This window comes from Eucalyptus grandis, chromosome 9 (assembly GCF_016545825.1).
Source record: "Eucalyptus grandis isolate ANBG69807.140 chromosome 9, ASM1654582v1, whole genome shotgun sequence".
Lineage (NCBI taxonomy): Eukaryota > Viridiplantae > Streptophyta > Magnoliopsida > Myrtales > Myrtaceae > Eucalyptus > Eucalyptus grandis.
The window spans coordinates 24,217,135-24,243,590 of record NC_052620.1 but is presented as its reverse complement, the minus strand read 5'-3'; the positions used below and the strand labels follow the sequence as shown (position 1 = coordinate 24,243,590).

At 41.4% G+C, this 26,456-nt stretch overlaps 3 protein-coding genes and 1 long non-coding RNA gene across 6 annotated transcripts; all 4 read right to left on the bottom strand.

The window, feature by feature from the left end:
• Positions 1 to 839: 839 nt before the first annotated feature.
• On the bottom strand, positions 840 to 1,551 carry LOC120288279. The gene is made up of 2 exons (XR_005546594.1): positions 1,390 to 1,551; positions 840 to 1,262 (listed from the first exon to the last, which is right to left on the bottom strand). It is a non-coding gene; the product is annotated as an uncharacterized LOC120288279 (long non-coding RNA).
• A 208-nt stretch (positions 1,552 to 1,759) lies between these two features.
• Positions 1,760 to 6,020, bottom strand: LOC104418649 (magnesium transporter MRS2-3; the record flags this gene model as incomplete). The annotated part of the gene is made up of 6 exons (XM_039302460.1): positions 1,760 to 2,439; positions 3,135 to 3,378; positions 3,465 to 3,628; positions 4,482 to 4,610; positions 4,724 to 4,972; positions 5,532 to 6,020. Coding segments are annotated over 6 exons (1,563 nt in total), but the record flags the coding sequence as incomplete, so codon positions are not given.
• A 1,302-nt stretch (positions 6,021 to 7,322) lies between these two features.
• LOC104418648 (serine carboxypeptidase-like 18) lies at positions 7,323 to 11,048 on the bottom strand. Its single transcript, XM_010030045.3, has 14 exons — positions 10,690 to 11,048; positions 10,397 to 10,542; positions 9,697 to 9,773; positions 9,474 to 9,596; positions 9,253 to 9,355; positions 9,071 to 9,108; positions 8,870 to 8,971; positions 8,689 to 8,775; positions 8,415 to 8,582; positions 8,258 to 8,329; positions 8,042 to 8,160; positions 7,838 to 7,951; positions 7,692 to 7,749; positions 7,323 to 7,601 (listed from the first exon to the last, which is right to left on the bottom strand). The coding sequence occupies exons 1-14, from the start codon at positions 10,860 to 10,862 to the stop codon at positions 7,518 to 7,520; spliced, it is 1,464 nt and encodes a 487-aa protein (XP_010028347.2). The 5' UTR covers positions 10,863 to 11,048; the 3' UTR covers positions 7,323 to 7,517.
• A 1,355-nt stretch (positions 11,049 to 12,403) lies between these two features.
• On the bottom strand, positions 12,404 to 18,574 carry LOC104429759 (serine carboxypeptidase-like 7). Of its 3 annotated transcripts, XM_039302253.1 has the most exons (14): positions 18,243 to 18,572; positions 18,008 to 18,153; positions 14,975 to 15,051; positions 14,763 to 14,885; positions 14,376 to 14,478; positions 14,198 to 14,235; positions 14,012 to 14,113; positions 13,815 to 13,901; positions 13,568 to 13,726; positions 13,417 to 13,488; positions 13,210 to 13,328; positions 12,999 to 13,112; positions 12,850 to 12,904; positions 12,404 to 12,715 (listed from the first exon to the last, which is right to left on the bottom strand). In XM_039302253.1, the coding sequence occupies exons 1-14, from the start codon at positions 18,365 to 18,367 to the stop codon at positions 12,632 to 12,634; spliced, it is 1,404 nt and encodes a 467-aa protein (XP_039158187.1). In that variant the 5' UTR covers positions 18,368 to 18,572; the 3' UTR covers positions 12,404 to 12,631. The 3 variants fall into 3 exon arrangements, with proteins under 3 accessions (XP_039158187.1, XP_039158188.1, XP_039158189.1); XM_039302254.1 differs by lacking the exons at positions 14,198 to 14,235; positions 14,376 to 14,478; XM_039302255.1 differs by lacking the exons at positions 12,404 to 12,715; positions 12,850 to 12,904 and having other exon boundaries at positions 13,005 to 13,127; positions 18,243 to 18,574.
• Between the last annotated feature and the right edge of the window lie 7,882 nt (positions 18,575 to 26,456).

Sequence of the window (26,456 nt, the reverse complement as noted above, 5' to 3'; positions counted from 1 at the left end):
AGAGAGAGAGAGAGAGAGAGATTACATTAGTATATTATCCTGCGACGCGAATGAGCAAGATTCTTAACACGGTTCTTAAAACTACAACCTTAACACCGCAGAACAGAACAAAAGGAGCAAAGCCCACCAAACCCTACAAGGTCCCTCTAGTTGTATTAGGAGCCAAAACACATGTTTAAACTAAGAGATCTATTTACAAGGAAGAGATTCTTGATTATCTAATATTGAATGGCTTAGCTGTTCAAGGACTGCGAGTACAGCCATCCGTCTGATAAGGACAAGACCTCCATGTCCCTCAGTGTCCAGACAAATCCCCATGCTTCCTGATTTTTCAATTTTCTCATTACAATGCAATAACAAAAAAAGTTGTCGAAAAAAACAGAACACAAGCATTCTAATGGGCTATCGCATATCAGTGCAGACATGGGGGAGAAATGCCAAACTTGTTTTTGAAGCATTTTCATATGCATTTTCTTTGACCCCCTTTCTTAATCCCAGGAGATCCTCCTCAGATCTTCCTGATCCAGTGGAACATGCCTCATATTAATTTTAATCAGTCATCTCTATCTCATTCAAGATCACCTACAACTTCCCCTGTTTCTGAATATTCTAGTAAATTCATTATTTTTCCTGTGAAGATTTGATCCTTCCGGGCCTCTCTGCTGTGGAGCTGTCACTGAGGTTGATGTCTTTGCACAATTATAAGCTCTCTCGAAATTTTTATTGGTTTCTCTCTTTGTCGTTTAGTCCCTAGAGGCACAAAGTGTGGGGTTTTCGATGGAAAAACTATTGAATTAAAAACGGATGGAGGAAAGGTTAGCACTCAAGAATTTAGGATGTCAAAATCAAATCTCTTCATATATTTTATTGTTCTTGAGTACCAGGGAGTGGAAGTCTTTGACGTAGTCAAAATAAATGCAGGGCCAAGAAAAGAAAATATTGAAAAGGACAAAGCAGAGAGGAAATAATAATGTGCAAACGTGTATAGTGATGGATAGTCTCTGCCTCAATTACAACTGCATCATATGGATATGGGACAGGAATCTATGAAGCGTATGGGAAAAACATCTCTTGGTCTTCCAACCACCTCCAAAACCTGAGAAATTTTGCTCTTTTTCTTGGTCCTTTCTTGTAACACAAAGAGGGTAAGGAAGAGAACCTGCTCTTGTTTCTCAGGCAAAGTTTTATCCACTTTTCAATTTTTTCGACCACTGTTCCCATTTCCCATGACAACGGTCTCCTCATCCCTTTACCATTGCTGCCTGCCAGGGATGTATATGCATGAATCAGTAAGGATGAAGACAATCCCGTATTTTTCACTGTTCACAACCTCATCCTAGAACTTCCTTATACATTGAACCGACGAGAAGGGGGTAAAAGAAGGCATACATCAGTGGACCAAAACCTTCTAGGGCAGCAGGTTTAGATGATTAGGTCATTCATTGTAATTTTTCTCATTATTGCTGGCTGCAATTTGAGAACGTTTGGGATGTATCAGATGCCATTTGGTTGCTAAGCAAGTAGATTGATAATACTGATTAGAAGATCAAGCTACTCACTAAGACAGACAAGGAAGTTGCGATGCTTGCAGAAAGTGCTCCTTGTTCCGGCCAGCAGGCGCTTGGTCCTGTTGTTGAATAAAAGCCACTACTGTCATTCACGGCGAGGAGGGATTTGAACCCCTGACACCGTGGTTCGTAGCCACCGCTACTGTCATTCACATCACGATCAAAACAATGACACTACCTAGCCAAGCAACTAAATAATACTCGAAATAACTGATGCGAATCTGCCAAGTTACATTGATAAAATATCTAGAAAAGCAAATTTAAAGTCTGAATACCGGCCCCTAATCGTCAATTAGGTGGAGACACCAACTACCAAATCATAAATATAACCCGATCAACAGCTCAGGCAAATGATATTCCATGTTTCTTTAAAATACATTCTGCAACTCGCCAAGTTTGGCAAAGAGAGTTCCCAAGGAAGTTTTCAAGATTTGAACCATGTCAACAAAAGCCATTAATGAGATATTATTGGCTATAACGCAACACTCTTGACTGATAACAGAACATTGCTATACACACCTGGATACTGTCTTGTAGTACCACACTTAATGACTGTTATTTGGGAGGGGCAACGGAGGGAATGTTATTCCAGCAATCGCTTGTGCTTGCACCAAGCAATAGCAATGATGTAAAGGAAAAGGCTGCCAGTTGCGCCACCGCCGACAGTCCAAAAAAATGCTTCTGGACCTGTTTTATCCTTTTCAAAGAGCTCGATTTGGATGTTCATGCCGAAAAGTCCTGCCATGACCACAAAAGCACTCACCACTAGGGTTGCAGTTGTCAACACAACCCCCATTTGCAGCAGATGGTTCTGTTTGTCATCTAACATTATGTTGATGTAGTCCTCCGTGTCATCGACATACTCCCTCAGCTTCAAAGGGACAACAAAAGCGATAACAAGAAAGTCAAGAAATGAAGAGAGAAGGTAGTACATAAACCGCACCAAAAGAATTCACATTTCTTATAAAATATGACATGGGAAAATTCTATCATTAATATGAATAGGAAGTGAGGAGCAGAAACATGAGATATTTCATTTCTACTTAGGGCCATTTGGTTCTAGAAAGTGTTCCTAAAAGAATTGAGTTTTTAGATTTCTTGAAGACTTGTTTGGGAAAATATCCTTTAGAGGAAAAATAACAGTGCAGATAAGTATGTTTACAATCCATCAAACTTATGAAAGAGGGTTTTCTTCCGGTTTTTCAAATGCCCTTCTTTTTCATTCTTGGAATGAAAATATCAAAAGTCATTTCCTACCTTAAATTCAATTTTCAGAATAGTTTTGTTTGTTTCAATACGATTTAAAATGCCACCAAACCCATTAGTTGGACTGTTTCCATTCTCAAATGGAAATGAAATCAGTAAATCTGGAAAACTGTTACGAGACAAACAGGGCCTTATTACCAAAAAAGAACGCAATTTCTTTGGAGCCATATTTCTTCTATTTTGGGATAGGTATGAGTTAGACCTAATCACTAGGTGGGCTAGGGCAGGCTAGTGCCTGCCCATTTGGTATAGATAAAGACATTCACAATAGGAATATAAACAACACTTCATGTCCATTACCGTGGATAATTTGTTTAATGTACCATCAATTTGCACAAAGTAAGCCTCTAACAGCATCTCAAGCTCCTCCACATCAAGCTGCTTGCTTACAGCACTATGAATGGTACTGGTATGTGTTCCATGGCTGTCTCTACCAAGCATGTTAGGGGCGCCAAACAAATGATCCCGGGGATTGACAATGTTTGGCATATCACCCTCATAAGTGGAACTTCCATTAGCGTCCAAAGAAATCTCAGCAGGAACCCTGAGGCAAAGAAACAAACACTTAAAGGCAAGCAACTATCACAAATGACGTTCGAAACAAACACGACAAAATACATTTTCAAATACCTATCTTCCATTTCAGATTGAAGAACTTCATCATCTATTCCCTCTTTCTCATTTATCGAGGAAGCCGAAGAACTTTCAAGCTGTTGTTGAACCAACTTTTCTGTCAAGTACATCTCGGCCATATCTTCATCATCATCAAGAAGGTGTTCCAATTCATCCCTCACCTGGAGATAAAAAAACATACACTCCACACTCAAATGACAATAGTCTTACATTTCAAGTACTCATATAAAATGAATTGTCTGTGTTATGCAGGTCAATCAGAGGTAAAATAAGATGCAAACTAAATGAACCCCCCAAAAAAAAAAAAAAAAAAAAAAAAAGATAGAAAAGATAAATTTCAGCCATCTGTTTATGTCACCCACAGCTCAAAAGGAGCAGTCACAATTCACAAGAGCAGGTGGTTGTTATTAGATTTTTTAGTCAGATGCTCTTTAACCACTTGTGTCAAACTATATGACGAAATGTATTAGAGTGCAAATGTTAATTGATGAGCCACAAAAACCACAACAAAATTCTATTTCAATTACCCTACATTTTCAGAAATGGTGGTGGTTATCTGGCATGATTATCTTAGATATGCTTCAAATATTTGTGAAGGAGAAGGGGTAGATCATTTGCAATGACCTGAAAATTTTCACATCTTTACTTGTGTACAAGTGTTTTTGAAATAGGTGGATTATCCACATCCAATATACAACACTGTTTTCTTCCAGAACCATGCATTCATTAGGCACAAAAATCTCACTCACGGAGAGCTCTGAGTCAGCATATATCCTTAGCAATGAAGCAACAGCTCATTCATTGTATTTTAAGGTATTCTTCTAGGTCTTTCTAAGCTTTGCCCTTTAAGACTTCTTGCGACAGGTGTGCTCAAATAGTACGGCTTACAAGTCCTACTCCATGGTCTTGGGTTTACTCATACAGAAAAATCAGCAAGACCACACAATGCATATGGTGGAAGATAAAAAAGAATAGATCGGTGAAACATTGATCACAGACTCTGCACCAGCTGACCTTTTGAACACGTCCAGTTATGGCAACCAAGCGACTTTTAATTTGACGAACTCGCTCCAAATTGAGAGTACTAATCTTTGAAGTGAGCTTATCTAAAGCTGGATGAGCCTCTTGCTCCAATGTCTTCGCCTAATTTTCACAAAGAAGAAGTTCGAATTGTGATAACCAAACAAAAGAGAACTGCAGTTTCCACGGGAAAAGAAAAAAGCAAGAACATCAGATTTACGAAGCTGAGAATTTACTTCAATTTCCAAGCAGCTGCAAGCAGCCTCCAAGCATGCCTCCAGTGCAACAAACTCAAATGGAGGAACTTTCAGCCCCTCTCGATTCTCAAGGGCTTGTTTCCCATTCATCTTACCTTCTCCTTCTTCTTCTTCCTGACCTTCTAATTGTGAAAAGCCTACAGGAGAATTTCCAGGGCTAACAGCCCTCGACTGTGGCTCTTCTAAATCATACAGATTAGTCCATCTCGAATCATCAGCATTCCCTTCCTGTAAAGAGAGAGCAACATGACTACAAAAATGCAGAATTTGCAATTCAAATGATCTCTAAACTTAAGCCCATCTCACTAACTGGGAAACCTATCAAGGTGGTAAAAAGAGTCGATCGGTCAGCAGCGCAATGAGGCATGTCATTCAGTGACAAGGAGAAGCTTAAAACCGTGAAAAAGCTAATCGTGAGCTGATACAAGCTGCACAACCGAAATCTTACCAGTAATATTGTACCAATCATTTACAAGAACTAAACATACTAGCATAAACTTTCAAACACAAAGTAACTTGCTAAGCTAAGCATTGGCCTTGGCCGCACACTGAAGTGATATAGTCAGACGCCAGACGGCCACCCACGAGTCTTGAACAATCATAAAACCGACATCACGCACACCCATAAACACTTCGAAACGGACAACACCCGCCGTGAAGAGGACCTCGGTGGCTCTCAAATTATGCCATCCCATCATCAAGAGAAACTTCAAGAACCCCAAAGAAACAGCGAAAAGTTACAGAATTGACACCGGAATCGAGGAAAAAAATTCAAGAAACAAAGCACCTGGGCTTTGGTGGTGGCGTGGAAATGGCGCGCGAGCCGCCTCTGCAGCTCCTCCACGAAGGGCGTCACGGAGGGGTCCCTCGAGTTCAGCAGCAAGACCTCCTGCGCGGTGATGATGGCCTTGATGTGCTCCAGATTGATGACGATCGCCCGCTCCCGGCCGAGGATCGTGGAAGGGTACGAGAGGAGCGGGTCCAAGATCCGGAGATCGCGGGCGGGGAGGCCGGTCCGGCGCATGATGGCGTGCTTGCCGGCCTCCACCACCTGGGCCTGCCCGGTGGAGTCGAGCAGCAGCCAAGCCCGGACGCTGGTGCCCTTCTTGCGGAGGGCTCCGGCGGCGGAGAGCGGCGGGTGCTGGGCGGGTCGGGCGGGGTCGGGTTCCGGGTCGTCGGGCGGGGCGGACTTGGGCGGGGAGTGGGGTGGGCGCTCCTCATGGCTCGGCCAGTCAACCTCAGCGAAGCAACATCGCCCGGTCGGTCGATCGGATTTTTATCTTGGTTCTTGCCAAAAATCATGGTACATAAAATATATAAATGGACATGCAAGTTTCTACTTTTGGACATGCCCACGTATGTAGAACCACCATGTCGGCCTTGAAAACCCGAGTTCTTATGACGTCGGTGAGGAATTTAGGGTGTCGAATTTGACTTCCGATCGAAGAGTAAACGGAATCCAATATGCCTTGACGTCTGGAGGATTTTGTAGAGGTCAAACTAGTGCAATAATGCGTAGACAGAATGCAAATTGGCAAAAAAATAAAATAACGGAATTGCACAGAGCTATTATTGGATTAGAATGGTAGCTTACGTTCTTAGATTTCGTGTATGTTTGCATGTCGACTAAAAGTGAACATGATAGGATTACTGGATTTGGAATGCATCGAGAAGTTAAATAAATAAAATTTAAGATATACGATTACAAAACATTTATAATCGAAGATAAGTATTGAAATTCCAAAATTTGATTTGATTCGAATTCTAAATTCAAACTCAAACAAAATCTACTCTAAATCAATTAATCATGAATGACCAGTGTCTTCAAAATTTGATATGGTCTTTGTGATTTTTCATGTCTTGATTGCTTGCGAATATGTTTTATGATGATTGTTGCTTATATTTTTAAATGGGTTATTCCACTATGCATTCTCGTCTCCTCCATGATTTCTAATAACCTTGATTTGCCTACTACTCTAAGAGATGATATGTAACTTCTCTCCATTAATTAGCTATAGTTATCTCCAATCAGTGGATCTTCCTTAATTCAGTTTTCGACACTTGTGCATGTTTCGAGTCAATCGATTATGGCCAAGGGTCATGTGTTCCTCTGCTTAAACTCTATACCAAGCATTTCATTGAAAGGGCCTATGGGCGATGGTATTGTCACACTCCTCACATTCGATAAATTCAGTAGCTATTTCATGGACCGGTTTGGGTGTGCCCAGATTTTGGGCTTGATGTCAGCTGTTTTTTAATATTAACTCGAGTCGACCCCTACAAGATACCTAATACTCCGTTGAAATGGAATTAAAGTTTCGACTTCCGAGCACGCAAGTCGAGTCAAGTACATGTTGGCCAGAGGAGGAGGAGATATGAGCAAACCAAGATTTTTTTTTTTTTTGATGACTTAGAAACTCCATACAGCCGATAGTCTAAACCTAGAGGGAACATATAAGCGGGTGGACCCACCACCCCAGTGTCTCATTTAAGACCCTAAGCGACCGTGAGGGGATTCGAACTCCTTTCCTTTGTGAGGGAGAGGGAGCCCAAATTATCGCGGCCACCGAGATGGTGGTACCAAGAATATTATTTTTGTTATTAGATAATTTAATAAAATCAATCGGGACCGGAACAAAAAAAAAAAGAAAAGTAAAAAAAGCAAAATATATTTTACGCCGTCTCTCAACTTCTTCCGACCGAGGCCCACATCATGTTTTTTCTTGGATTCCGACACGAAGGCCCAGCCCAAGACCGCAGACCGCAGACCGCATCACAAGGGGTAATGAGACAGCCATCTGTCCGCCATTTCCAAGCACTGCCTGGGCTTGTATTCTGGAGCCGTGTGACCCGCCCCCTGTCGTCCAGCCGAAATTGCAAAATTCCATTCAATTCTCCAAATTCAAATTCACCTAACTTTTCCAGCTGAAATTTATTGTCTCCTTACCTTTACAGTTGCATAGGCCATGCCGTCTCCAAGATTTATGGTGGACTTGAACGTGTACCTGTCGATCGAACCCGAGATCATCACACACGAGTTCGAACCCACGAAAAAAACACGGGCGGTTCATGTATCGATCGAGAGAGACTGACCCGGCAATCTGGCCGTCGACGAACCAGGGTCTCCAGTCGTCCACGACGGTCATGTTCAGAGAATGGATCCATTTCTCCGTGGCCACGTACGGGATCAACATGTCGTGATCTCCGCTGCGAAATTTTTTTTTTCCATATGGAAAAAGGGCGTTGTCAATAGAATTTCAATCAGAATAATCGCCTCCGGAATCAGAAAGAAAATACCTGTAGACCAGAGCTCGGTAACCAGCTTCGATGAGCTCGTAGTGATAAGGGACCGTGGAGTTGAGATCATCTTCGTAAGCCAGGCTCTTGTTGCATCTCGTCCAATCTGGAATCGTCCCCTGCCCATCACAAGAATTTCACTCCTCGTGTTCGCTTCTAGGAAATGAACAACAACATTGTTTTGAATTCGAGTTTGCGATTCTCGGAACAGCTTACGTTGCGGATGTGAAGAGCATCCTGGACGGATTGATCGTTGGCCCAGACGTAAGAAAGCACGTAGTTCTCGTTCTGCAAGGGAACACAAGAGTTCTTATGCGATAAACACTGAGCTCCTACGAGATCATGTGAATGTTTGAGGGTGCTGTGGCATTACTCGACACCAGTTTTCCGGCCGTTTCTTGGATGGTGATCGGAGCAAGTCCAAAGGCATGTCGTCGTCGAAGAATTTGCTTCCCCAGTTGAGCCCCATCTCCTTCGATCTCGGCTTCGCGTAGCTGCACTTGGGTTCCAATATCGCCGCATCGCATATCTTCAACGTGCACTGCAGCGACAAGAGAAGATTCAATGAAACTCATGCATGACTCTTTGGAAAAAGCCACTCAAATCGAAACAAAAGAAAGGAAAGAAGAATCCATGGTGTAAAGGACCTCTGCGATTTGTCGAACATCTTCCACGCATGCAGAATTCTCTGGGTCTGGGTCGATGTAGTTCCCATTGCAATTCTCTATGGCTGACTGATGGAGAAAGAAAAGAAAACCACAGGATCGGTCATTGGAAATTCAAAACTAGACCGAGAGAAGCAATAGGAAGTGAGCGAGCTGTACGTACTTCGTAAAGTTCGGTCGATAAAAATGATACCCGGTACTGATATTCGACCCTCGAGTTCTGATCCGAGTCCAAATCTGTCACTGGATTGCCCAGCATGTACCCCTGATTTCATTTTAACAGCAACGAAAGTGTGTTAATTCCATTTTTTTTCATGGAGTTAAGCTTGATACGTAAGCGATAACGAGTCGCGGTGAGGTGTACTTGGAGATACAGGGTTGGCTTTTCTCCAGCTGTAATCCCTGAAACATCGTCGAAATGGGCAAGAACAGAAAAAGCTAAGTAAAACTTGGGAAGAATTTTGTACTTCAGAACGAAGAAATCGGAAAAGTCTCAGGTTGTGGCACATTCATAAGGTCGAGGGCAAGACTCGATTATAATCTTACCTTTCGATGCTAGAAGAGTGACTTGCGGAACGATCTTGCCGGAATACGAGTCGCCGGCTATGTAAAGTGGGTTCTTGCTGAACTTGGGGTGGCCCTGGATCCACTGCATTGTACACCAACTTCTTTTTTTCGTCAGAGTTCTCATTCATCAATGTCAAGTTCTTGCTGAACTTGTGTGTTCTGAGATTAACTTGTCCAAAAGTAGAGAGCAAAAAACTGACCTTCCGGAGGAACTTGTATATGTCCTTAGCTGACTTAGTGTCTGAGGTGTAGTAACCCTCTTGGGTGGTCGAGTAAGCGAAACCGGTGCCGACTGGCGCGTCTAGGAATATAATGTTGGCTATCTGCAGATTTATCACGCATTTTGCGGAAATTAAGAAAACCAGAAGAACGTCCCCAAATTAAACTCAATAATGCTTGTTCAAGCGATTGAATACAAGGCACCTGTGTCCACGACTCAGGGTTCGAAAGCAATGTGGGTGAGCTCCCGTTGAACGACGCATAGTCAAAAGTTAAAGGTCCTGCGAAGAGAAAATCGATCCACACAATGCATCTGAATGTATGGTACAAAACATTCAACCGCGTCAAATTTACGTAAAGACGACATTGAAATTCCTCGTAACAGCAACGTGGGCCGGAAATTGAGATTTACATGGACATATCTAATCGAATACTGTTGAATGCTACACCTTTGGGGGTGCCTAGGATGAGCAGTGTGAACTTAATCAAGCACTTTAACGGTCCGTCAAGTTTGGCAAGCACCTTTCTCGTTGACTGGCCTCCAACAAGATTCTAGGATTGTTTGGTGGCACAATGTTCACAAACTCGTTCACCCTTGAGACGAACTTAATTGCTACCCCAATTTTTGGGATAATTATCCCATTAGTGCTAACCATAATGTAATCCTAAGTCTTGGCATGTTGACGTGAGCAATTTATGGATCATCGTGTTAGTAATTTCTAGCACCAAATTGGTTGGAATGTTTTGTGTGAAGATTTAGGATTATATTAATAAATTTGAAAAGTTTATGATTGAATTGAAATCCTTACAATAGATTTAGGACTTTGGTACCTATCGGACATTAATGACCTTTGATCAATGGGTCTGGGTGAAAATCATTGACAGGAGATTTAGTAAGGCGCACCGATTTCGAAGACCAGGCCGGAGAAACCAGAGCAACCGGGGCCGCCGGTGAGCCAAAGCAGAAGAGGGTCTTTGACCGGGTTCCTCTCGGATTCGATGAAGTAGTAGAACAGCTCGATCTCGTCGATGTCCCCAACGCTCACGTAGCTAGTTCATCAACATTGTACCCCATACAAACTCAGTTTCAACAAAGAAAAATGTATAGCAGGAGGGCGACCTGCTACAAGCTCACTAGCGATAACTGAATGGATGTGACGAGACGCAAATGCCGCAAGAATAGAAGCTGTAACTCACCCAGTTTCAAGCTTAAACGGGAGCCTCCCTGAATACCCAGGTAGATATTCAACGATGGTGCTGGCCGCTGCAAATGCGTTGATCCTGAGGACAAGCAGCAGCACAAACCCGAGAAAGTTCTTCGCTGTCGCCGTCCCCGTCGTTCTCCGACTCGAACGCTTGTTCACTGCCATTTCTCGTGGCGGCCGAGGAGAGAGACTGTTGGAGCCTAAGTAATTCTACGGGGCGCACTGAAAATGAATAAGGTTTAAAGAAACCTGAACAGAAACCCAAGGGACCCTGGAGACAAGTCGGTAGAAATGCTATGTTAATGGAAGAGAGGATGGTAGGACTCACATGGGTTTTGTCTCGTTAGGGTTTTTTTTAAAAAGGTCGTGTGTGGATATAATACTTCATGGTCTCGGTCAAAGATTGAAATAGCAGCCGCTCTAAAGATGTGTACGATGATGGAGCTGTTGGTCTAAGTTGGGAGCGACGATAGTTTGGTGGGTCTTTCAACAGTGGAAGCCCTAGATATAGTAATTAGACCCATTCGAAGTCTACGTCCATCTAACTTTCCATTTGGCAATCTTCAATGAATGAATGCGTCCGAAGATCTCCTTCAACTACATATCTCATATCTGGGGAAATCCCTTATTCAGGTAGCAGTTCGAGCATTCATTGTCCAGGGGCCTGCATCTGATTAGAGCAACGTACTAGAGGGAGAAGATAATGAGAGATAATATACTACGGGCAATGGTAAGATTATGGGATTTGACTAATTTGATCATGTAATTAGGGGACATTGTAGCTAACTTTCCAAGAAGAGCCGGTACCATGCATGAAAGCAGATTTGGAATGGGGGTTCGAATTCCAGCACGAGAGAAATTGATTTGGAGCCACGTGGTTTATATCTTGATTGGAGAGCGGAAGAGCCAACAAGGGTTTGTCGCTGCTTTGAAGCGTTTTAGTCAGGATTAGGACAATTTCTATAACTGACTACCATGGCAAGCATGACCAGAAAGATAAAACTGAAAATTTAGGACAATCTCATGGGATGCGCAGGGAGGTTACAAACGATCTTATGTGCGGAGATCAACACCACAGGGGGATAGATTCGGCTTTGCACATTGTTATGTGCAAAACAATGTCGTGTTTGAGCATCTACTCGTGTTTCTGTTTATGTCTTATTGAGGCGTGATTTTTAATGAGATGCCCACGAAAGTTGAATGACATCAATTTGCAAAATTTGGGATCTATCACTACTTGATGAGCAAGAGTAGTTTTAGGATAGGATCAAAATCCAAGTTGAACTTTCAATTTTACAGTGCACATGGCAAGATTTACTTAAAAACAAGACAGACATAATATCGCATTATCAAATTGGCATAATATGTTCAAATTTTTCGCTAAAGTTTCGTTTGATCCTATGGATTTGTCCGTTCTATTCTGCTTAATCTCTTTTTGGGTCCCATAGACGATGGCTAAGAGATTATGAGATAAATGCACAAGTTGCACGTTAAGAATCATCTGAACTTGGAAAAGTGTTCCATCGAGTAGAGATGAATGACAATCATATTCATTTGCGATGTACAGAAAAGATGGCGTCGGCAGTCGATGCACCTGCGTACACATCCTAATAGTAGCGAGGGGTTTGAAAAATTGGTGGCGTCTTGACCCGTGAAGTTTAGGTCGTGGACAGGCCCCACAATTCGATAGGGATGCTCACTGCTTGTTCATGTCATAAACGTGCTCCATTCTTATTCACGACTGGCCTTAGAAATATCTCAACCTGAAATGGTACGAGAAATCGAACATGTTTTTTTGATTTCTCCCGCGATGTTACGGTCGCACAGTTCATTTGAAGAACTGATGCGATTGAGTGACATCCAGCAGAACCCTCCTTACATATATTGCAGCTTACTAGTCTCATTTTGGGAGCTTCAGCATGAGTGGATGAGAGCTAGAGAGGGTAATGAGCGAACCATCTGTATATCATGGCTAGAGTCTCCTTGGGCTTGTATTCTGGAGCTGTATGACCGGCGCCCTGTACAGAAACACTTGGAACATGAGAGAGTTTTCTGCAACGCGATCGATATAGTCCACCACATCCAACATCATTCAATGAATTAAACCTCTACAGTATCTTTACCAAATATCCAATTGGGAATGATTTTGTACCTTGACGGTTGCATATGTCAACTCATAGTTGTCATGCTCGTATTGCTGGGTGTACCTGCAATTCAGAATAAGAAATGCAAATTTCGGGTGAGGTTTGGTCAAGAACAGCAGAAAATCGTGCATATACATGTGTTTGCAGACATACTAACCCGGCGACTTGACCATCCACGAACCAGGCCTCCCAATCAGTGGAGAGAGAGAGATTTAAAGTTTCGATCCATGCCATTGTGCCGATATATGGAACAACCATGTCGTGATCTCCGCTGCAACATCACAGACTATAACTAATCCGGCTTACATCACATTATTTCGATATCATATCACATGAATCGCAATGTCATGCTTTCCTCATTCCTGTACCTGTAGATAAGGGCTCGGAGTTTTTTCTCGGTGAGATTTTGATGATAATCGGTGGATTTAATGACATCATGAGCGTAAGATGAGCTCTCGTTGCACCTTATCCACTCTGTTTTAGTCCCCTGGTCGTGCGAACAGGAGAGAGCAAGATGACCAAGAAACAATCGGATTGGCAACACATATTAATTCCAGCACTCAACAATGCAATACCTCTCGAATGTGGAGCGCCTTTTGAACAGTCTTGTCGTTAGCCCATACGTAGCAATAGAGGTAGTCATAGTTCTGCACAGCGAAATTTGCTTCACTTGAAACAGTCGTCAATGCTTCTAAATACAATCTAAAAGAGGGCCAATGCATTTACTCGGCACCACGGTCCGGGAGATTCGAGCAATGCTAAGGGGTTGATCTCTGAGCCGCCATCCCCGAGAATTCGTCGATCCCATTTCAGGAAATTCGGTGTTGGATTCAGTGTACCGCACTTTGGTTCCAATATATGGGCATTGAATATCTTCTCAATACACTGTCAAATAGGAGAATGAATTGACAAATCGCTAATGATCGTGTAAATGGGTACTCTTACATAGATGCGCCAATGCAATCATATTTACCTTGACAACAGATTGAAGATCAACTCCACAGTCCACGTTTTCCGGATCGACATGCATGTATTCGCCCTTACAGTTGTTCTTGGCCGACTTGAATTTCATTTGGTATTCAAATGCTTCTTCATCAGCCATTGCAAGTAAAGGGGAACCAACAAAAGACATTGGATGGAAAATCAAATAAAAACTCAAGTGGAATTCACCTCATAGATTTCGTTTGATATGAGCGCTTTTCGATGCGTGAATACAACCCTAGAATTCAAGTCGTAAAGAACATCTGTCAAGGGATTGCCAAGCAGGTATCCCTGGATTCGTGAAACAAAAATGTCATTTGACAATCATAAAACTTTTGAGTTTAACATGTTTTATACTAGTAAATGCATGTAGACCTTGATGTTTAGTGGCGGAAGATGTCCAACTTCATTGCCTAGAAAAATTTGAGACATCACATCATTTAGGAAACAAGGGTAAGATTCTAATGAAACCGATATCCATTTTTACCTTTTGAAGATCAATCGACCCCTTTCAACTAAACTAGAAAGACAATATTTCATGAGCTCAAGTTACCATTAACGATTTCCGTGACGATGATGGGGAGCGTCATGCCTGAATAAGAGTCGCCGCCTATGTAAAGCGGGTTGGACATAAACTGGGGATGACCCACAAGGCACTGTGTCGATCATCGGAAAATGATGTTAAAAGGAAACTGATGGCACGACTATGCGCTTGGCTGAAGCACAGTCGCTTGATGGAACGGAATTTAATGAACAGGAGGAATTCACCAAGTTAGGTGAGGGCCCCCTCCAAGAGGCCCATCTGGTTAGCCAAATGAAGTAACAAGCCCAAAGAAGAGCATCATGAATTCTTTTTGGGCCAGCTCCAGAGAGTCAAAAAGCTCGATCCAAAGTGAATAAATCTGTCACTTGGGAAAGGAAGATTGGTGTTTCATCTAACCTTACGCAGGAACTGATACGTTTCGGCAGCTGATCTCAAGTCGCCAGAGTAATAACCTTCTTGAGTAGTTGAGTACGAGAATCCAGCGCCGACAGGTTGGTCCAGAAAGATTATGTTTGCGACCTGAAGAATTTAGGTGATAGATGAAGCTCTGTGTGCGAACCGACCGTGGTCAAGCGAAGCATGCATAGACATCGCTCAACGTCTCGTACCTTGGTCCATGAATATGGATTCAGCAGGAAGGTTGGCCTGTTCCCACTCGAGTTCTTGTAGTTGAAATTTAAGGGACCTAAGAACAAAAGACATTCTTCATGGTAATGGTGGAGCATTGCTAAGCTAACGGACACCCTCGCTCCAGCTAAAGACGGTGCTTCACTGAATGCCTACTTTGCAACAAGGAAATTGGCTACTTGAAAAGAAAAGGAGCTGACTTGGATAATCCATCAAGCACTAATTCGGTACGTACGGTAATGTTTATGTTTCTGAGAATAATTTTTTTTTTTTTCAAAAACATTTTTTTCTATTTCTGTTCTCGGAAACAATTTCTAAGCATTTTAAGACGTTTAGTAATTATATAAAATTTATATTCCAAGAACAAAAATCCATTTGGTACGACTCAAATATTTTTGTGACTTAAAATTTCTTTTAATTTATTAATAATTTTATTACATTTTTCTTTTCTTTTTGCTTTTTATTCTCCTTCCTCTAGCCGGTGGCCAGCCTTGGCCATGGTCGGTTGGCGACGGCTAGATGAGGGTCAGCGAGGTTGCCGGCCTCGGAGGAGCTAGGTGCTTTGCCGATCTCGCGATGGCCGATGAGCCTCGCTTAGCCACGGTGAGGCTTGGGGGGAAAGGGCCTCGCCGGGGGTTGACGAGCTCGAGGTGACCTCGCTGGGGGCTAGCAAGGCTCTAGTGAGGCCGCCGGCCATCGTCGAGGCTGGTGACCGGCTAGAGGAAGAAGAGAATAAGAGAAAGAAATAAAAGAAAATGAAGAAAAGAAAAGAAGAAAAAGCTTATTTCGTGTTTCTTGAGTTGTTCTTGAGAACAATAAATAATTTTTTTTTCTTATTTCTATTCTAAATTTATTCCTAGGAATAATTTGTCTAGAGAACAAAAAAATCACCAAACACATTTATGTTCTATTTTTGTTTTGAGGAACAAAAGAACATAAATGGGTGTTCCGGGAGTCTTACCAAACAACAACTGATTTGGCAACAATGTAGGACCTTGCATTCCAAAAGACAAAGCTAAAAAAAGTAGTTTCTTGCTCTTTTATAATTGGTTTACAGCCAAAATAAGAAAATGCCCGGGCAGTTCAAACGACTTCAGTTAAATAGTTGTGCTCTAGAGTAATTGAATGTCAACTTCAAATAATTTTCAACTTTAACTGTTCTTTGAGAATTTTGTGGGTTTCTCTAGAGTACATGCTTCTTATGGCTGCGCATGACAACGCTTTTGTTCCAGGGAAGAGTTTTGTTTTGTTTTGTTTTGTTTTGTTTTGTTTTGTTTTTTTTTTTTTTTTTTTTTTTTTTTTTTTTTCAAAATAGTTCTTTTCTATTTTTGTTTGGGGAACAATTTCTGAGTAAAAAAATCCGTTTTGCAGTAACTACACAAAATTTCTACTCTTGGAATAGAAAAAGAATATAAATGTGTTTGGTAATCAACAATTTCTTTTTGTATTTATTCATTTTTTATTCTTGCTCACAGATCGCCGCCGTCGCCGCCGCCGCCACCCACCGCTGCCTTTGCACGACCGCTGGCCGCCCACCGTCACCGCCGACGCTAACGCCCGCAAGCCCATCGGTTGCCCCCTCCCACGGCCGCCCAGCCGCCTTCGGTGGCCGTGGTCGTTGGCGGCCAATGGGCTTGCGGCGGCACCGGCGGCTGGGCTTGCAGCCGGCACCGGCGGCAGCGATTGGTGCGGCGGCCGGCGGCAGCGGCGGGGCCGGTGACCGGCGGGCGCGGCGGCGGCGGCCGACGATGGGCGGTGGCTCAAGCGGTTTACGGTGGCCACGACAAGAATGAGAAATAAAAGAAAAATAAAAAAGAAAATTAGCTTATTTCTAAAAATTATTCCCGGAACAAGAAGCAACTTTTTTGCTTCTCGTTTCTGCTCCAAATCTATTCCCGGGCTAACTTTGTATTCCCGAATAGAAAAACAACTTGCGTTATCAAACGGGTTTTGTTCTTTTTGTTCCGGGGAACAAAAGAACAGAAACCATGAGAAACATAAACGTTCTCATGCGCTACAATAGTAGGTGAAGTAAAAATTTGTAAATTTTAGGATGGGCGAGATAGGAAAAATTGAGAACATCCGACTAGGAAGAGAGGGGTGGGATGTGAAAATATTATAAGGTTGCAATATTCAATCACTAAAAGTTGCATTAGATAACAAATGATTAGGAGATAACAGCCCTTGTTAGCCTCTCTTGAATCCATCTTTACTTGTACAATTAACTTATTTATTCTTTCTTTCGATAAAAAAACTTATTCATTCTTTCCAAAAAATATGTTATTATATATTGGGATTACTATTTGGAATTAAATCATGATCATTGCTAGCCTAATTGCACTGTTACTTCTCTTCAGTAAAAAAAATAAAATTGCCAGGAAGTTTGTCCAGTTTCGTAGAAAATACGTGTGGTTGTGGCTGCACCCTCACTGTCCTAGGAGGAAGTGCTGTCGCACATTCATTTTCCATAATATAAAGAGATATAGTAAGCTATAGAAAAACATGAAACATTACACATAATTTCATCTTTCCGCTTTGTGATTGATTTTCCTGTTTTGCTAGTCCTAGAACGTGAGGACTCAATGCCTCCATGTCCATCAGAATATGGTTTATCTAATTCAATGTACAACAAGAAATTCAGTCCAAAATCCAAGTATTTCGGGTTTAATCTTTTTGTTTTCTTATGAACTTCTGATCATATATGATCACAAGTCCTGATCCCACATGCTTATCTTATCTTATCTTGAAGGTACTGCTACATTTAAGCTTACAAAAAGGATTCGCTCCCCAGAGAAAAATCGCGAAGAGCGGATGAGCTGTCACATTTTTATCCACTCTGTACCTTACTAAAGGAAAGCTAACATTCAACCTCGTGTCTACCGAATTTTCAACTTGCGACTTCACATCGAACTGAACTTCACCACCATCACTGCTACTTTCCCTTTTTTCCACAACACAAGAAGAGTTTAAGCTAGACCAGAGATCATCAGACATGCATGGAGGACTCAGCATACCGATTTCGTAGATGAGGCCGGAGAGGCTAGAACAACCGGGGCCTCCTGTGAGCCAAAGCATCAGAGGCTCGTCCTTTGGACTCCTTTCCGACTCGATGAAGTAGTAAAATAGCTGCACGTCGTCAAATTCTCTGACTCCAATGTACCTTCATTAATAGTCATATACTAATAGCTCAATAACCATATCATTCACCGGCAGTGCAAGACTTATCTGTTGGATGGGCATATTACTCACCCGGTTTCGAGCTTGAAGGGGAGATCGCCGGGAAACCCAGGTAGACTTTTGATGATCGACTGAGATTGGACCGTGACGAAGAAAACGAGCAGCGACAACAAGAGGCGTGATAAAATGGACGCCATAGGGAAATTGTTGGAGAACCAGGTTGGAGTAAACAGCAGAGGATTAGCAATTTAGGAGTTCACTCATCAAGTTAGTTGCTGAAGTGCTTGCGTGTATATGTAGAGTTGTTTGTCCTCGTCTTTCTGGTTAGTTTTGCTCACTCGACAAGATTCGAGCCGATGCCGACAGCATTATGGAGTGATTGACGTGGGATATGTCTGATAAAAGTTAACGGGTTTAGGTGAAAATATAGTTGCTCTTCGCTTTTAGTTCATTCGTATCTCATCGCATGAATCGCGTGGGCAGGTTCGCAAGGTTAACAACCTAAGAAATCCCGCATGCCTATTACGTAACCAAGCACCCAAAAAAAAAAAAAAAAAAAAAAACAAGAACGCAGTACTTAATCTAAGCATAATGAGCGACACTGTCGAAATTATGAATGCAACTCTTCTAAGTACTTCTTTTGGGGAATTTAGCCTACGTTAATTCAATTTCAAAATCTTTTGTGTTTTTAATGGGTCAACGTTGGTGTTTGAGGGAGAAAACGTACACCCGGTATCGATTAAGTTAAGGGCGATGTTTAGCTATGAAAGCTGCTGTCAGGATACATGTGAAGCATTTATAAGGGGTTTCGACCACCCAGATGTTCCCAAACACAAGAAAACAACTGAGTCATTAAGGAAAGACAAACCACTGGGATTCGCTCCAGTGGTCACCATTCCAACATGGAAGGGGGAGGTGAGGGGTTCAAATCCTCACATTCTTGGGCCCTACAAGAGGCAGGGCAAAAGTCTGAGAGTGAGTATATTCTAGGAATAGAATAGGATGACAAAAAAAATAAAAATTAAGGAAATACATCATGATAAAGAATAATAGACAATAAATAGTAATCGGGGCTCGCCCCTAGATGTGAGGTCAGACTCGTATCTAAGTCCAGCTCTTCTCCTCGGCCCAACTTGAACCCAGCCGACCTAAGAAGGGAGTAGTAGCAAATGGCCAATCAGCCGTGTAGGCTGCACGAGTAGTTTTCTGCAGAACTAGAAAAGAAAGAGAAAACAAGGAAGGAGAAGAAGAAGGGAGAGAGAAATGATGTATGATGAGGTGGGGATGTTATGAGATGGGGTATGATTAAAGAGATTTGGAGCCACGATTTTATTACACGATATTATATTTAGGTAAAGAAGAGTATTATCAATGGGGTTCACATGCAGGCTCGTCAATCGAGTGAATCATATTAAATTTGGATCGGATCCAAATGGTCCAACCTAAATTGACTAATTTAACCCGTTTCAACTCAATTCTATGCTTTACAGTTCTAGCTATCCGACCCATACTCGACTTAATCCGAGATTCATTTTGAGTAATTGTTCACCTTAAATTGTTGTCTTTGAAGATGGATAGCTCTATGGATTAGGCTCGTTGAGTTAGAGAGGAAACTCAGGGGTTGGCCTATGAATAAGGGTGTGAAGGTGGTGGTGAAGGTTCGGTCCAAACCATCCATAAATCATGAAATAGGTTCAGGCTTGGTTTGGATATATTGAGGCCAGCCTCGAAGAGAGAAAAAAAAAGAAAAAAGAACAAATTAAAAAAATCATAAAAAGTTATAATTATTTTTAAATACATAAAATTGTCCACTTCAACCCTATCCATGCCATGTAGAATTGTTGATATTTACGTTAATGTTTTTCAATCAAAATTGATCGAATGACTATAAAATGTTTAAGATTTAATTGACCAAATCAAAAAGTTTAAGATTGAATTGGTATTCGTACAATCAATTCAAAAGGTTTTTGGTAATTATTCCACGAGGTGTCAATGTGTTACAATAATCTAGCAAAAGAAAGGAGAAACCTCCACTAGAGACTTCGTGGTTGAAGTTGAATGGAAAGACCTATCATACCATTCTTGGGGAAAGTAACAAAGAAGTCCTAAATTTCTTGCATTGGTACTAATTCAATTCTAAACATTTCAATTAGGGTAATTGAATCATAAACCTTAATACATGTTGCCAATGGAATCCATGTGACTGTCAATTATTCTATATGGCACGACTAATATTGACGCGAACTATTTTTTTCTTAAGATTAAAATTTTAATTATTTTTCTTTATTTTTTTCCCTTTCATTTTGTTTGGCAAGGGTTGTAGCCCTCACCTTGGTAGGGTCATGAAGGCCTCGGGCGAGGGCTACGACCTTTGCTTGCCAAAATGAGAGGAAAAAAGAAGAAGAAGAAGAATAAACAACGATTAAAAGAAAAGAAAAGAAAAGAAAAGAAAAGAAAAGAAAAGAAAAGAAAAAACAAAATTAAAAAATATTTTATTTAAAAATGTCAATGTTAGCATTGTCTGCGTCACAGAAGATGGCTAGCATCACAGAAGATGGCTAACGTTCACGTTAATGATTTCTCGCTAAAATTGGCATGATGGATCTAATTAATAAAATGCGAAAAGATTGAGAACTAAATTAATCAAATTAAAAAGTTTAAGACTGAATTGATATTATGATTTTGTTGGATATTTTTCCATACTATTCACTAGCAAGCAATGTTGCCTATGACATGAAATTGGCATGCAAATGTAAGACTCAAGACATTGTAATTAGGAAAAAAAGGACACACATCAGAGAGGTCGAGAAGGAAATGTGCCCCACTGTGCATGTAGAAATGAGCAGCATATATAATAACAAAGGGATTCAAAAAGACCATGTTTATCTATTTTGGGTGAGATGATATTGGTATTTGGGAGTAGCTTTGGCAAGTGTAAGAGATGATGGAATCTAGGGGTGTTAACGGTTCGGTTTTTTTGAAAATTGAACCGAACTAAACTGAATGAGACCCGAACCCAAATTTCGGTTCGGTTTGGTTCGGTTCAGTTTTTCGGTTTTGATTTTTAGTTTTTGGTTTTCGTTTTTTTTTGTCATCTTCGTTTGAGGGCAGCGGCAGCCAAAAAGCTTCCATTTTTCTTTGATAGAGTTCGTCCGTCCATCTTCATCGATAAGTACTTGTCTTATTTTGCTCAGCTATTGGATTTGTGATCAGGCCCTTCTTTTCCATGTCGTTTTTTTTGGTGGGTCTCTCTGCAATGCATCAAGACGACGGGGGCTACGGTGATTGAATCGACTAAGAAAACATGAGAATGAGAGCAATCGATGAGAAAGATCTTTCAATGAACCCTCTGTAACTCTAAAAACTAATGCTCTGTTTTCCCCCATCTTGTTATGGCCGATCTCGCGGTGTTTAGTTAAGGGATGCGACGATGAAAGCTGGTAGTCAGAGATGGTGATCAGTGGATTCTGGCGTTGATTGGTGGTGAAGAAACTTTTTGGAACTCGGCGGATGTAGAGGAGTGACCTTTGAGCGAGCTGTTCACTGACATTTCCAGCTCCGTCTTCCTTCTTTTTCCCTTTTGCTTTGCTTGACCCAGAAGCAATATTGCATTGCAAAGCAAATATTCTCTCTCCAACTCTCTTCTTTTTTCAGATAATTCAATTGCCAGATCACAGAGATCTACTTGCTCTACTTGCTCTCATCAGCTCTGGTCCCTAGCATCACATTCTCCCTCTCTCGCATTGCTCTGTTTCGCGATAAAAAAACAGAGCAAACGAGTCTCTACCGAAATGGACTGGCTCTCTGCAACTAGTCTCCTTCCCCCACGTTCGGAGGAGTAAGAGACGACATCTCCTGCAACTTTCGCTGATTTGGGCTCAGAAAAAGAACCGAATTTTTAATGGTTTGATTTTTATCGGTTTGTGGTTCGGTTCAATTCGGTTAACCGATAAAACCGGTGAGAACTTATAGAATCAAGAATACAGAAGATGAAGATGAAGAATGACAGTAGATGATCTGTGAAGAAGTTTTCGATTCTGTATTTCCATTCAATTGAACAAAAGAAGATGTTCTCCATAATCATCAACCGATTACAATACCTCTCTGTATATATGCGGAAAACAGAGGACTAACAACTAGAAAAAACAAACTAACTAACTTTCGCTAACAAACTTTACAGCTAAGCAAAACAGAACAGCAATCTTGAGACTCAGCAATCTTGAGACTTTGGTAATCCGTGTCTTTGACATCTGTATGATCTCCACCGTTGATGAAACTCATTATCCATGAGTTATCAATTTCTTCAACTCTTTTTGCTTCTTGACTGCCTTCTGGTGATCCACATCTATAATTGTCGAGGACTTCACCTCCTGTGATTGACTTCTCAATATTGCGGACTTGGCTTCGATCTTGATTCTCTAACATTCCCCCTCAAATTGGGAAGAGTAAAAGATTCGATTCCCAATTTGGTTCGAAAGTAAGATGAGATAAGCGGGATAGAGACTTGGTAAATATATCACTAATTGTAGATGAGTAGAAATATACTGAATACGAATAGATCCAGAAGAGACTTTCTCACGGACAAAGTGAAAGTCAACTTCAATGTGCTTGGTTCGAGCATGTAATATTGGATTGGCGGTGAGAGAAATTGCTGATTTGTTGTCACAATATATAGTAGTAGGTGGCTGAAGAGAAATCCCTATATCTCGTAGCACAAATGTGATCCAGTGAGTTCGGCCGTGGTCGAAGCAAGTGCACGATACTCGCGAGTTGAAGATCTAGAAACAAAGGTTGCTTCTTGGCCGACCAGGATAGTAGATTGGATCCAAGAAACGTGCAAAAACTGTTGTGGAACGTCGTGTTGTTGGACAACCAGCCCAATCCGCATCGAGAAACCATAGAGATGTACTGAACTTTGAGAATGGAGATAGATTCCAAGATGTATAGTACCTTTGACATATCTAAGTACTCTTTTTAACTGATGGAAATCTCCAACAGTAGGCTGTTGCATCTTTTGACAGAGAAGATTAGTAGCAAATGCCAGATCTGGTCGAGTAATGGTTAAGTATTGAAGAGCACCAACCAAGCTTCTGTATTCCATAGGATCTGTAAGTAGATTTGCAGTGTCGGCCATGGAGATTGATCGAAGAGGCGAGAGGTGTTGAGACGGTTTACTGTCGGCCATATAAGCTCGTTTCAACAAGTCAATAGCATATTTAGTTTGACACGAAAGAGAGTACGTGAAGTTCGTTTGGCCTCAATACCCAAAAAATAGTGAAGATACCCAAGATCTTTCATATGAAACTCAAGACTAAGTTTGAATAAGATCAGTTAAGAGATGTGGTGAACTCCCAGTCAAGATGATATCATCAACATATAGGAGCAAGAGAACTGTATGTGAATTTGTATGTAGAACAAATAACGATGGATCGGGCATGCTGCGAAGAAACCATTTTCGATTAAAAACTTGCTGAATTTATCAAACCAAGCTCTTGGTGCTTGTCGAAGACCATATAGAGACTTGTGGAGTAAACAGGACATGGTTTGGCCGATGAGGGACCGATAAAGCCAGTGGCTGTTCCATGTACACTTTGTCTCGTTCAAATCTCCATGAAGAAAAGCATTCTTAACATCAAGCTGGTGTATTGGCCAGTGTCTTATCATAGCAAGAGATAACACTATTCGAATTGTTGTGTGTTTCACAACCGGACTGAAAGTCTCGGTGAAGTCTAGTCCTTCTTCTTGGTGAAAGCCTTTGGCGACTAGACGAGCTTTGAGTCTCCAAGACTGCCATTTGGTGTGAGTTTGGTCTTATAGACCCATCTCGCAGCCTATTACATGCATCTGGTTAGTTCTAGGAATCAATGTCCATGTTTGATTTTCAGCAAGTGCATCCATCTCTTCTTTCATAGCCCTATACCAGGCTTGATTAGCTAAAGCTGACTTGATAGACTTTGGTTCCATAGGAACTGGATAATCACTAAATAAGCATACTTTGGATTTGGTTTTGAATTCCAGACTTTAGTCGAGTTTGCATATGATGAGTATTACTTGTACCTTGAGAGGATGACGAAATGGAATTGGAGTTGGAGTGCCTTTCATTAGAACTTCCTTCAGCTCGTAGATCATTGTGTGAGGATAAGGAACTGGTAGTATTTTGTTCTTGAGAAATAGAACAATGTTGAGGCACAAAGATCTATAAATTGTCCTTTCGTCATTGTCTCATCTTGCATATTCCTTGAGGAAATGATCCGAGATTGCTGTCTGTGACAAGGATGATAGGTACAGCAATCATGGAAATCGGGATGGATCCGGTGTGTGGGCGACGATGAGTGGATCTAGTAGCTGGTGACTCGGTGCTTGATGACTCAAGGAAATGTAGGCCTTCACTCCATAGTTTGTATAAGTTTGTATAATGTCCATATTCATTGATCAGCTTCTTTGTAAAAGGATAGGAATACTCATCAAAGACAACGTGCCCTCCGATGTATACACGATTATTAGTTGGGACCAAACATCGATACCCTTTGTGCTGAGTGCTATAACCCAAGAAGATACAGGGAAGAGATCGAGGATCAAGTTTATGACTTGCATATGGTCTTAAGCAAGGATAGCATGCACAGCCAAATACTCTTAAATGATCATACCTTGGTATCTATGATGAAGTTTGCTATAGGGTGTGTTCATCTGCAACTTTGGTGTGGGAAGAATGTTGATGATGTAATTAGCCGTCACAAATGCATCCACCCAAAATCTCGGTGGAACTTTTGAGTGATAGAGCATAGCTAATCCAAGTTCAACGATGTGTCGATGCTTTCTTTCGGAGACTCCATTACGTTCGGGTGTGAGGACATGATATGAACTGTCTTATTCCATGATGACTCAGAAATTTTTGAAATCTAAAGCTTACGAACTCTCCACCTCCATCACTCGGAAGATTTTAATCGATGATTATACTTGTCGTTCAACTAGCTTCTGAAATTGAACAAATATATCATAAAACTCAGATTTCAACTTCATGGGATATAGCCAAAATATCGAGAAAAATTGTCAACAAAAATCACATAATATCTAAACTTTTGAAAGGAACAGATGGTGATGGTCCCCATATGTCACAATGAATTCTTTCTAATGGGGAACTTGATACTGAGAATCCGAAAAAGGAAATGATAGAGCTGAACTTTTGGCTATTTGGACGCCTCCGCAAACAACTTGAGATGAAGAAGCAAATTGTATAAGCTTCTGTTTTTGTAGATGCTTAACTACTTGAGCATTTGTATGAGCCAAACGCTGATGCCATATGTCTTCACCGACTGTCTTTTGTCGCTGAGTAAAGAAGGCTTCGTGGTTTGTGGATTAGCTTGATAAAGACCCCTAATTTTCCTTCCGAGCTTCACGGTTGTGTTGGTATTGTTGTCCTTTACATAAACACCAGTTTTGTCAAAAATAAAAGAACAAGGGAAGTCATCTCGTGAGTTTAGATACCGAAAGGAGGTTCTTCTTTATCTCTCGGGACAATTAGAACATCGTTAAGAGGTAATGTATTGTTCTTTGTTTTGAGCCAGTGTTGCCAATGTGAGTTACGAGTAAACATGATCCATTGCCTATCATAACAAAGATCATGTCCTTGATATTTAGAAAAAGTATGGAGCATACCAGATCGGCACTAATGTGAGCCGTAGCTCCAGTCGAGATACCACTCACCGCTTTTGTTGAGTCTTCAATATGCATTGCTGTCAAGGCTGCTGGAATATCTTCTCGTTTGATAAGAATTGTCAAACCGATACCAGCAACGAAGAGCATCATGTCCGAGACTTTTTACATATTTGACACTCTAGTCGAATGCTACTTGTTTCTTTTTCATTCTGCAAATTTTTACTTGAGTTTGCAGAAGGATAAGTCTTGACATTTTGGTACCTCTGTGAGTAAGTAGTATAGGGCCTAAACCCTTGGTTTGTTGTAGGGATAACATTTCTCTGTCTAGGGTGTTGATTTCCTTGCCCTGGACTGAAGATATCTGTTCTGTAATTCTGATATCTCTCAAAACCACGACCCCTATTGTTACCAGTTCTGCCACGACCATAGCTTCGACCACCTCTGTATCCTCCTCTTTCGATATAAATCCGAAGCTTGAGAAAAGTAGTTTTCATTTGTGGCATCTTTAGACCGAACCCGAAACTGTCTTTGTCCAAAATACGCCAAATTCGGGTTGAACCCGACTCCTAGAAAAGTTTTTGAGTCTCAATTCAAACCTTTCTAATTGAGCAATAACCTCATCATACTCCG

Bases quoted from the DNA above. Each gene is read 5' to 3' on its own strand.
- LOC104418648 (XM_010030045.3), bottom strand. From the start codon at position 10,862: ATGGCAGTGAACAAGCGTTCGAGTCGGAGAACGACGGGGACGGCGACA. The intron at 9,597-9,696 runs GTGCCTTGTATT...ATAAATCTGCAG, and splicing joins ACCCTGAGTCGTGGACACAG to ATAGCCAACATTATATTCCT. The intron at 7,750-7,837 runs GTCAGTCTCTCT...TTCGATCGACAG, and splicing joins GTCGACGGCCAGATTGCCGG to GTACACGTTCAAGTCCACCA.
- LOC104429759 (XM_039302253.1), bottom strand. From the start codon at position 18,367: ATGGCGTCCATTTTATCACGCCTCTTGTTGTCGCTGCTCGTTTTCTTC. The intron at 14,479-14,762 runs GTTAGATGAAAC...TGATCGACACAG, and splicing joins CGTATCAGTTCCTGCGTAAG to TGCCTTGTGGGTCATCCCCA. The intron at 12,905-12,998 runs GTTAGTATGTCT...TCTGAATTGCAG, and splicing joins GTGGATGGTCAAGTCGCCGG to GTACACCCAGCAATACGAGC.